Source organism: Hydractinia symbiolongicarpus, chromosome 2, assembly GCF_029227915.1.
Source record: "Hydractinia symbiolongicarpus strain clone_291-10 chromosome 2, HSymV2.1, whole genome shotgun sequence".
In the NCBI taxonomy this organism is placed as follows: Eukaryota; Metazoa; Cnidaria; class Hydrozoa; order Anthoathecata; family Hydractiniidae; genus Hydractinia; species Hydractinia symbiolongicarpus.
This window is the reverse complement of record NC_079876.1, coordinates 6,178,829-6,191,040: the sequence shown is the minus strand read 5'-3', so window position 1 is coordinate 6,191,040 and position 12,212 is coordinate 6,178,829. Positions and strand designations below refer to the sequence as shown.

Below are 12,212 nucleotides of genomic sequence, written 5' to 3'. Positions count from 1 at the left end.
ATAATTCTGGCCGTGTGGGCAATTTTACGTGGTCGACTAAGCTTGTTTACTTCTTTACCAGAGATCTTTACCTTTACCCCACTCTCCTTTCTTTCAATTATGTCATTCATTATCGCATCAACAAAATTGAAAGACTTGGGTTCTTTCACAGGTTTCGTGACCCACTCTTTATTCAATTTGCTTGAGAAAAACTTCCACTTTTTTTCACTGACCTTCTGACTCTCTTTATGCGCGCATTTTATAACAGCCTGCTTTCGACCAGCGTTATTGTTATGATCCAAGATAGCCAACTTCGCTCGGGCGTTCATCACATTCAACTTGAAATGTTGCCGTTTTGGTGTGTACGCTGTTATCAGTGAGTGAAAAACTTCCACACCCAATGTGTGGTATGGTTCCAAAGAAGTTCCATATCCTTCAAGTTTTTTATCAAGGATGATTTCTTCCAATGCATTATACGCTGGCGAATGTTTCTCAATCCACTTCTTCTTTCATGCCTCAGCACTAGAATAGGCTTCATGTCGACTTCCACATTTGCACCAACAGCTCTGGGTCACCTTGGCAGTTTTCATCACACCAGAAAAGATGATTTCCTATTGGTTTGATCCAATCTTGTAATAGTCACCTATCTTTTCATTTTACTAATGGTCTAAGTTTGACTTTGATGTTCTTACCAAAATGCCATGGATCATACCGATGCGTGATATCTAACCCATATCCATTTAGCGATTTACCTGTTTCGGTCCATGGCAACTCTTTCTACAGGATAGTTATTGGTACTTAACTGCTCAAGGCAATTTTTTAAGCCTTGTAACTCCAAGGGTACTGAATCTTTACCAGTTGTTGTTTGGATTGTGGTGCAACAATTTTCTTAAACGCTGACGATTGTAAACTATATGTGCAATGGCAGATTTACCAGGTGAGTCAAATCTGCCATCGCCAAGACATGGTTCATTCTCTCCCCGACTATCCTCTCTTGCACTGGCAATATTTTTCATGAAATGCCCGTTTACAGTTGGGATTATCAGTAATTGTTGAACATCATAGTATGTTCGTTGATTGAAAAAATTTAAACCAGAAAAATTTGCAGCTTTCTTCACGCTTTCATATGTGTTTCCTAAAATGGTAATATATGATTTTAGGTGATCCAGAATGCAGCGTACTGAATGAGCAGCGAAAATAACAAAAAATCAACATGTCCAGGAGTTGAGGTTGCTTTCAACCCGTTTGAAAACATGGCATAATCTGCTGTATATTTACATATCATCATGCAGCATGCAAAAGAAGATTTTTTTTTCTGAACAAAATGTTGCAGAGGATAGTAACAAATTAAATGCTGGCATTTTTCCAAGCATCGGTTGACTTTTTCAGTCAAAAACCACATGCTCATTGATGCAATACCCTTTGTATAGTACACACGCTCCCTGCTCACGCTTTTCGATACTGGTTGTGGCTCCATCACATGAACGACAGGGCAGTAAGTTAAATATTTCATCTAGCATGCTTTCGAAAACAACAAGTTTCTTTTCTTTTTAAAATGCTTCGTTCAGTTTCATGAGCACCACTAATATTGATTAACTCTTCTGCACTTTCAGCGATGTAATCAGAGTCTTTTTCATTGTCAGTTGGTAAGGATTGCAATGACGAGTTTATAGGAGAGAGTGAGACATCACAAACGTGCTTTCTTTTTGAAGGAGTGGAGCAAACAGTCTTTTCTTTGGAATATGCGTGATGGTTTACCACAGCAACGTATTTAACAGAAATGGAATAATACTCAGGAGCTTGCGCTTTAAGGTCACATGATTCTAACCGATCAGTTTAACAGCTTCTGTTTAAGTCACTTAGTGATATTTCACATTGAACTCCAACGTTCTTGTGGGTTGGTTCAATAATCTTGAAAGATAAAATAACTAAGTTTTACCGAAAAAAAGTTGTAAAAAATCAAAATCAGTTACAGTGTGACTTCCATCCTTCACATTTATAATCACGATGGTTTCTTTTTCAACCAAAGTTGGATTTGTTTAAACATTCTCAGTTTTGTTTTGAGAAACTTTGTTTTCTGTCAGCAGATGGCCAATTTGCTGTAAAACACAAAATTAAATACAACTCAGTGTAAACAGGACCTAAACACAGGGTGACCACTCCTCCCTAAATTCTTTAATAACCTTAGAAAAAGAAAATCTCCTGGAAAGGTTTTTGATCCTGCATATGGGATACCCAAACTTTTAACATTCAAGTGTCATAGAGAATTTTATTTACGCTGTAAAATTGCTAAAAATAACAAAGAAAATGTACAATATGATGTTGTACAAAAAAATTACAGCTTACAGGCCTCACAAATATACTCAGCATCATCAGTTCTAGCAACTACTTTTTCACACACAAAATATGGAACCACTTGCCCCAGATGTTTTTCCTTCTCACGTTAACCAGAGTGTTTTCTTTATGACAACAGCAATGCGTGTCTGTTTCGTCACTTTTTTCCTTCCTCGTAGTTATCATTTCTTCCTCTTCACTGCTGGTAATGCAATTTGTTTATCCTTGTTTTGCAATGGTTGTGAGTATGTCTGCTCTATGGTGTGATGAATAACTTGCTTTTTGTTCCTATGATGACCTTCTCTGCTTTTCTCTAGTTGTGATTGGATTTTCTGCTTTTGCTCTTAAGATGTATGTAATTATTGGTGGTTTTATTATTAGTCTGACGTTCTTTTTTCCCGTTGTTATGTTTTTGCTCCACCTGGCAATGTACATGGTGCCAGCAGTGCTGTTAAAAATAAGTTTTGTGTTAATTGCACTGCTAGGAAAGTATGGTTGTCTTTAAAGAAGAAATGGATGCTGATGTTGGAGCAGATGTTGAAACTGTTGGTTGAGTTTTTTGTTGGTGATGGTTGTTGTCCTTCTAATGGCTAAGAGGGATAACCACCATCACCCTCAATAGTCAAGGGATTGAATGGTATACCATCCTGGTATACTTTTCCAAAAGCCTCTGCAAATTTGAAAATAACAGTATCCGTAGAATTAAAGATGTTATCCAGCTAAGAAGATTGAATTGGCTGGGGCGCTTGGAAAGAATGGAGGAGGATAATTGGGTAAGAAAGTGTAGAGACTTGATAGTTCCTGGGGCAAAGCCCAGAGGCAGACTGAGAAAGACTTAGCAGGAGGTTGTAAGGACAGACTTGATACAGAGGAAGTTGAGTTTAGATCTAACGCAGTCTAGATCAGATTGGAAGAGGGTCATTAATATATCCTGTCCAACCCATGCTAGCATGGAAAACGGATGTTAAGCCGAGAATGATGGATGATGATGAGTATATAAATTTTTTCTTGCAAATGTTGACTGGCCTAAAAATTACCACGCAGAGGGTTATAAAATTTTCAATGCATGCAGTGGTTAGCAATACAGATGGATATCTTTTTGTACAAGTAAGTCGGTTGTGTCAATATCCATATCCATATCCATCCAGGATAAGGAACAACGTTTTCTAAATGTGCTGAGTTCCCACCTGTACTCATTATCCATTTAGGAGAAGTGCCATGTAGAGCTTTATATGGACCTTTTTTTGGAGTATGGGCTACTTATAGTAATAACATTTTTTGAAAATAATGAAAGGATGTAATGGTAAGGAGAGACAGTAAATATGCCAATATATGTTTGTGACTGTCCTTTTTTCTCTGTAAGCTTGTTCGTGATTTATTAATGGGTTCACAAGTGGCAAGTGGCAAGTGTTGGGCAATCTGGGTTTAAAGCCTTACCTTATAGACAATAATAAGAAATAGAGTTTTTTGGCTCAGTTTTAATGACCGTTTTTATGTGGGTTGGGTACTCACTTTTCTGGATTTCATCTCATGCTCATAAACTTCTATCTGTCTTGTTCATGATATCAAAGTATTCCATTGTCTGTTTTAGTAAATTGGAGTCTTGCTTCATTACATTGACGTTAGCAGTCCTACAGTACTTGGTTCGTGACATCTGACATCGTAGATCGTGTTTTATGTGGGACACTTATTATCAATTGTGAATGATATATCGCAATCTCTACAGTCCAACATGTGACGTTTCTGATCTTCATGATGTTGTGCATTATCATTACATAAAATGTTGATTTTTTGTATTTCAATGTTTTAAGTCATTAATTAATAAAAATCTTAGTCTTCACTGTGTTTAAAAACATCAAACTCATGAAAAAATAACCATTATGTTTTCAAAAAGAAAGGGTTCCTAGATAACTTTCAATGGTCTTTTGTATGAGTTTAACTTTTTCTTATAAGAGGTAAGCTTTAAAATAAAATAAGTTAATATATCTCAGTATGTCAATAATAAAATGTAACATCAGAGCAATAGATCGAGCGACAAGGTTACAATAATGTAAACTGGGCGAGCAATCTGAATAAATAGAATAAGTTTATAAACACATTTTATCACAAAGTCTTTTTGATCTACTTTATCTCTATTTTGGTTCTTTTTTTGTAAATAATAAGACAGAGAGCACTCAGCCAGAAAACTTTTTTAGAATTTGGGGAGCAATTAATGGCTCTAGTTTCTCTTTCTCAGAATTAGGCAAGCCTTTGCGCGAGCCAGAGCAATTTTTCTCCCCTTATTGATTTCATGTGTTACCAGAATCATATATGCATGTAACATGTTATTTAGGTTTTATAATGTTTACATTATATTGTATTTTTACTAGATTTGTTATTGGGATCTATAGAAGGGTTTTCCTTTATATTCAGCTTGTAGCTAACAATCATACATTTTTTTTTGTTATAGGAAATAAAAATGAGCACTAGGTAGTTGGAGTTTTTATCAAATAAAAAATGGGCACGCTAGGAGCGTAAGTAGTTTATAATCAAGCTGTGAAGACTAGCACAAATCTACAAATCTGTTTCCATAGATACAAACTTTTTTTGTTTTCCTACAAACATATGTTGTTGCAAGTATTGTTTTTATTTTTCTGTTACGTTAATTCTAATAATTACATTTCTAATGATAACAGTCAAATTAAGCCGTATAGGGGGAAGTCCTATGATATTTGTAAACAAATGTATTATATATAGCGATATATAGAGCTTCTGGTCACTGACTTATAATAACTATTTACTTTTTTAATCGTGAACAAATTAAAAAAACATCTCACCTAAAATTAAACTTCCTCATTGACACAGAACGTTTCGTTTAACTACATAACTATTTTTCTATATATTTCTTTGTTGTCTAAAAGGGAATGAAAAATTATTGTAAATTAAACGTTTCGCTCACAATATTTTCAAATCGCAGCTTGTTAAAACGCTATAAAAAAGAATGATTTAACCCTTTCCAGACGCACGGGCCACTGGGTGGCCTATGATTCGTGTCACTGAAGGATGCACGGGCCACTGGGGGGGCATCGATATCACAGCGAGTTCCGCCATTTTTCCACCCGAAAAGGGGTGTTGTGGTTTTGAATTATGAATTTTAGATTAATTTTCGTTATGGGCTTCAAACCACTTGTTTTTATCATGTTTTGAAAGAAAGTTATGAAATTTCAAGGTCAACTAAAAAATTGCTGCAGCAAAACGTGTTTATAATGATATTGATGAAATTCTTGCTGTTGTACTTGAGAGTGACAGCTCTGATATTGACTTGAATGATGATAATGAACTAGATAGTGATTGGGAGTATGAATGTGGAGAAGAAGAGGGACAATTTGAACCTCTACACAAGAACTTAGACGACCCGGTAGACCCGCCAGTTGGAGAGGATGCTGCAGAATGTGCTCGAGATGGTAGTGAAGTTACAGAGGAAGAAAGAGACATTGAAATAAATGAAAGTAATGTCGAAGAAATAACAGAGGAATTTATAATTGAATCATCGTCTAGTAGTGAGGATGGTGAACCACTTGCAAGACTTACACAGCGTGCCCCACCTAACAATCATGGATGCGGGAGAGGACGAAATCTTGGACAAGGACGTGGTGGACTGATAGGACTACGACATATCAGAGGGGGAAGGAGACTTTCAATTGAAGGAACCGTGTCTGAGCAAGGACAGGACTTACTGGTACAGGGATGAAGGGCAGGCAGCAGAAGAGGAGTTAGAGCAAGGGCTCGTGGACGTGGAGTGCCCAGAGGAAGAGGTGTGGGCCAACGTGGACGACCTCGTACGGGTGCTCAAAATGGCGATCAACCTATCGACAATGGAGAATTGGAAGACCCTGAGGGAGACCTTGAGTGGACTAATGTAAGTATTTCTGCTGAAGTTACAGAGAATGAGGACTTTCCTTTCTTGGAAGAACAAGGACTCAATATTCGATTGGACCCAAACAGTAGCGAACTTGATTTCTTGGAGCTTTATTTGACGGATGACATTTACGAGCTGATTGTGCAGGAAACCAATAAATTTGCCGCTCAATGTATTGCCTCTCATCCAGATAAAGAAGACAGTAAATATGTTAGTCCTGGACTGATGTTACTAAGGAAGAGTTGAAAGTTTTCTTTGGTGTTATTATTATGATGGGAATCATTTACAAGCCTATTGGTCGTTAGATGAGTTATTAACAACCCAGTCGTCGCTCTGCGATCGGTTCAAACTAATTCTAAAGTTTCTTCACTTCAATGGTAATAGCACCTATGATCCTGAAGATCCTGATCAGGATCGCCTCCATAAAATTAGACCGTTCTTGAACAAGCTTCGCGATAGATTTTGAAACGTTTATTCTCCTGGGAGAAATCTCAGTGTGGACGAGTCGTTAGTATTGTTCAAATGTAGGCTTCATTTTCGACAATATATAAAAACCAAGCGAGCCCGCTTTGGAATCAAACCTTATGAACTCACCACAGCTGATGGTATAACATTAGATGTGCTGGTTTATTGTGGTAAAGGCATGTATTATGCTGAGGACAACCAGTACAAAAACATGGCAACAACAGAACGAATTCCAGTCGAACTCATGCGCCGATTCTTAAATCGTAATCGACATGTTCTGTACACTGATAACTTTTACACCGCACCAAGTATTGCAAAGTTTCTATTGAACAATGAAACCTACCTTTGTGGTACAATAAGGAACAATCGTAAGAATTATTGTAAAACAATCAAGAGCGCTGCTTTGGAAAAAGGTCAGGTCACATTTTTTCAAGGAGAATTCAAAACACCTGAAGCGGAACCTGATAAAGAGAACTGCTGTAGGTGACAATGCTGATGTCCCTACACAGAAACCTTTAGCTTGTAAATTTAGAGCTATACAAGACAAAGCAAACAAACAGCAAAAGATTGTTATCATGCTTTCATCTTTACACAATGCATCAATGGTCGATACCGGCAAAACTAATAAAGACGGGAACCCAATCATCAAGCCCGCAATGATCAAGGCTTACAACCAACACATGGGTGGTGTCAAGACAAAGCAAACAAACAGCAAAAGATTGTTATCATGCTTTCATCTTTACACAATGCATCAATGGTCGATACCGGCAAAACTAATAAAGACGGGAACCCAATCATCAAGCCCGCAATGATCAAGGCTTACAACCAACACATGGGTGGTGTCAAGACAAAGCAAACAAACAGCAAAAGATTGTTATCATGCTTTCATCTTTACACAATGCATCAATGGTCGATACCGGCAAAACTGATAAAGACGGGAACCCAATCATCAAGCCCGCAATGATCAAGGCTTACAACCAACACATGGGTGGTGTCGATAGAGTCGATCAGCAGCTTCATTCAGTTCAAGCTTTGCGTAAATCGTACAAATGGTACAAAAAGCTTGCCATTCATCTTATTCTACAAGCCTCTTTGAATGCTCAAAAAATATTTATCGAAGTTACGCCAAATGAGAAAGATAAGAAACTTTCTTTTATTGATTTTCTCTTCTGCTGCGTCAAACAAATGGTCAACAACCACCTACAGGATCCAATCGCACCTAGAAATGATGATCTGCCATGCCTTACTGGCAGACATTTTAATCTCATGATTCTACGTCAAGAAAACAACAAACCTAAGAAAAGATGCTGAGTATGTTACGCAGTAAAAATCAAAACCGCAAAAGGCGGTGACGTCACAACTCTTTACCATTGCATCCCAGCAAATGTTTTAAAGACTATCATACCCTTGTGGACTACTCTTTGAACAGGGAGTGATGAAAAATAACAAGACACTTGCTTTAGTTTATATTTAGTTTATTATGTTTTTCACATTTTGATTTTGCTCTTTGTTCAGGCTTATGTTTTTCTATATTATATTTAAATTTCATGGTCAAAACTTTTTTTATATTTATTTTTTATCTCAAAGTCAAAATTTGCGCTTTTTCAAAAAAAAAGTCAGTTTTTTCGGTCACGTGACCTTGTGATTTTGTTATTTTATTTTTCTGAAAGCTTATTTTATTAGGAAAAAAACGAGCTATTGTTTTTTGTTATATCTGTTGTGGTTCACTTTCTATTTCTATTTAAGTAAAGGTCTTTAGAAAACGCATTTTCTATTTGCGTCATATAGCCGTTTTTGCATGCGTCCGGAAAGGGTTAAAGAGTTTATTTGTTTCAATAAAAAAGTATGCGGAAGGATTATTTTACATGGTTTGTTAAGAAGGAAATGTTTTCATCAAGAAATGTAGATATTGTATTTATTTCAGAATATACACCATTTGTTTTACAAAAATAAACCATAGTTTTGTATTCTTTTAATAAAAAAAACGCGCCATCTATTTAATAGTTGTGAACAATGCTTCTCATATGTATCTTAATTAAACGCGCTGAAATTTTTTTAAGTAATTAAACCAACAATTGCGCAATATATTATAGTACTTTGCGAAAGATTTTTATTATTTAATTACTTCACGCTAATACTTAAAGGAATAGTTTATCAATGCATTTACACAATGCCTCCTGCTATTACAAGAAATATAATTGCTCCAATATTTCTTTGCGAGCGCATTGTTTTTTAACACGCGATTATAAACTCGCAAAACCATTAAGGGATTTAATTATAACAATAATTAAACGACTGCCGTCCTTCACGCAAAGGTGTGATATTAGTGTGTACGCGGTAGATTACATTCAGACTGTGCTGTACTTGGCAATACACAAAGTTGTCAAATTAGAGGAGTTCTGTCTAATTTCTTTCATTACTGCTTGATTGTTACTGAATTGTTTGATTAAACAATCTCTATAATACACCAGCATGTACCTGGTATTTTTGTACATTAAGTCCCTTCTGAGAATGCAAAATATGCATGGAAGCCTGTAACTGATTTATTAGTTATTACATGACAAGAGAAGAGATCTTGAATAGATTTTAACATGCACTGTTCATTTTGCGTATTTTGAAATATAAAAGTTTCTTGGAGTATATGTAAACTACAGCAGCTTATCATGAGCTATTTCTATGTATGAACCTGTCAGCTTGAAATATTCGCATCTCTCTTTCTTCATTTAGCATTGTTGGTATGTCATTTTTATGTGCTATTGGGATTCTAATGGTAGTGTTAGGATGTGCATTAGATGAATTCAAAACAGAACGAGGGTAATGTTACTATATAAAAGATGTACACTCTATTTTTTCTTGTAGCAAATGTTCTTAAAGTATATCATTTAGTGTCTTTTACAATAAAATGTGATGAAATAAAGCACTGTGTAGAGGCAGGATGGAAAGTAATCTTGAAAACTTAAAAAGTCAGGGAATTATAGTAATTTTTTTAAATGTCATGTATAACTCAATTGTCAACACTACCTGAGTGCAATTTGAATGTTGCCTTTAACATTTTTTTTTTGTAGTAAGCAATTTTAGATATGCAAGTCAGGGGGATTTACATTTTTATTGATAAGAAATTTGGGGAAAATAAAAATAAATATTGACTGGCCACTCCTACAGAAAAGAAAAGGGGAAGCAATTTATAATTTTTATTTATATTTAGACCATGGTGGATCATGTTTAACTGTGAGTGGCTACCTCAATAAAGATAATAATTTCAAACTTTTCATTAATTTTTACTATAAGATCATTAATTTATGTTTTAGTATTTTTTTACATTCTGGCACCTATCCCTGCATTAATTGTGAGAAGAGTCGGCAGTGATTTCTCGTCATTTTCAGGAACATCCAAGTAAGTAAAACTGTCTGAAGGCCTGTAAATAACTTTGAAATTATTTAATTTAAATTTGACAGAAATAAAGGTAAACAAAATAAACACTCCTCTTAAGTAAAACTCCCGTAAATGATTCACATGTTAATAAAAGCTTTATTCAAACATATAACATGGTAGAAATTTGTATATTATTGAAAATTTGGTTTGAATGAGCTATCTTTTTAACAATAGCCATATTTTGTCTGTGTGTCCGCGAAAAATGCGTCTTGTTAGGGAAACACAAAATTTTTAAATATGCACAAATACCCAAATGCGATATATTTTTATCTACTTTGTTGCGACAAGTAAATTTTAAGGATGGGTGACCCAGTGGGTTTTTCCATGGGCTAACGAATGGGTGCCATATATTTAATCATATTGGTACATTTTACTCTGTTGTGTTTCAGCACACTAACTCTATGTGTCTGTAACTCTATGTGTCTGTGTGTGTCTGTGTGTAACAGGAGAAGTGAAATTAGTAATATCACATTAGGCATCAAACGTATTCGCAGCAATTTTAAGTTTATTGAAGTCTTTGCAGTAGATTAAACGTTTGAGGCACAACTTTCTAAATTTCTTCCAGTGTTCTTTAATTAACCAGTCTGTTATTGTTGTTATTAATGTTTTTTATTTTTTGTTATTTTAGTTTAGTTGCTGAAATCGCATTGTTTTTCACAGCTGGTATCGTTGTCTCAGCATTTGGTAAATGTTTTTTGATATGTGTCAATCTACATTCTTGCGATATAATTTAACCATATAACAAAATATTTTTTATTTTAGGCCTGCCAATAGTGCTTGCTAGAGCTGGAATTGTACGTAACATTATGTTCTAAAATATTTGTTTGTTAATGTCTAAGTGCTTTTTGCCATGCAATGTTTTTGTAGAATTAATGTTCTTTGATTGAATAAGTCGAAAATTTATTTAACAAGGAATACCTGGTATTTTAAATCCCATCCCCGTTATGTACTGATGATGGTGTAAGCCGAAAAGTACTTTTAATAAAATGGAATACATATTTTTTTAAATACATTTGAACATGGCAAATTTTATTACAACACAAATACCTGGTAATTATTGAAATATTTTTTGTTATGATAAATTCTTGCCTCTTCTATTTTTTAGATTAAGTATGGCGCAATGGGACTTGTTATGACTGGCAACTTCTTCATATTTTTGACAATTTTGTTATTCTTCACCGTATTTCAAGCAGAAGATGAATTTGGTTTCTAAATGTGGTAGCATATCTGTAATATAAGCTGGCTGTCTTGGTGGAATACGTAAAGACAGTTTGTACCATCTTTGCAACCATAATACTTAATAGATCTTTGTTACTGCAGTCCTTTTAAATGTGGTGTTGGTGAATAATGATTACCCTATTTAATTTACTTTCTTGATTGATTAAAGAAAATATTTTGTTCTGTATATAGATCATAACGATGTTTGTTTTTCCCATGTACAACTCTCTGTACGTACAAATTAAACATAAAAGCTTAAAGAAGGTAAAAGCTTGCAAAATTTACGGACTCTTATATGTTAGTCAATGAATACAACCAAAGGCTGATTTATAATTTATTTTGGACTTTGGCAGACTATTAAGAGAGGTATGCAAAAAATGCAATGGGTTTTTGTAAAAGACGTTGTCTTTGTATAAATGTTTGTGTTGCTTCTTTCCTCTGTTTATAGATGTGAAAATATATCCTCTATATAGCAAAGATTCTGAAAAACATGAAAATTAAGTTGATTACTCCAACCAAATGTATGCCAAGTCCAAAGTTGACCAGGATCAGTTTTCGATAGTTTTCTGTATTTATTTATCTCTTAGCAACTATTTGTTAAATTTACAATTTTTTTACGGATGTATTTATAAATAAATTTACATAGTTAAAATGTGATGCTGCCATTTTTATTAGAAAAATGTGTATACTACATTTAGTTACTTATTTTTTTTGAGCCCTGTTTCCCAATTTGTGTTACAATGTTAATTACAATGTTAATTTGCTCTATCAGACACCTTAACTATGTAGACTAGGTGATAAACCATTGAGCTAGCAGTAAGCTTTCTTTCTACTAAAAATAAATTGGTCTCAAAATGTTTTCACCTATGAAAAAATTGCATTACCT

At 34.8% G+C, this 12,212-nt stretch overlaps 1 protein-coding gene across 1 annotated transcript; it reads left to right on the top strand.

Moving 5' to 3' along the window:
* The first annotated feature begins 4,717 nt into the window (after positions 1 to 4,717).
* On the top strand, positions 4,718 to 12,019 carry LOC130628913 (leptin receptor gene-related protein-like). Its single transcript, XM_057441973.1, has 7 exons — positions 4,718 to 4,826; positions 9,404 to 9,490; positions 9,882 to 9,904; positions 9,985 to 10,069; positions 10,737 to 10,792; positions 10,871 to 10,902; positions 11,214 to 12,019. Exons 1-7 carry the CDS (start codon positions 4,810 to 4,812, stop codon positions 11,319 to 11,321), a joined length of 408 nt encoding a protein of 135 aa, XP_057297956.1. The 5' UTR covers positions 4,718 to 4,809; the 3' UTR covers positions 11,322 to 12,019.
* The last annotated feature ends 193 nt before the right edge of the window (positions 12,020 to 12,212 follow it).

Bases quoted from the DNA above. Each gene is read 5' to 3' on its own strand.
- LOC130628913 (XM_057441973.1), top strand. The intron at 10,070-10,736 runs GTAAGTAAAACT...TTGTTATTTTAG, and splicing joins TCATTTTCAGGAACATCCAA to TTTAGTTGCTGAAATCGCAT. The intron at 10,793-10,870 runs GTAAATGTTTTT...TTTTTATTTTAG, and splicing joins TATCGTTGTCTCAGCATTTG to GCCTGCCAATAGTGCTTGCT.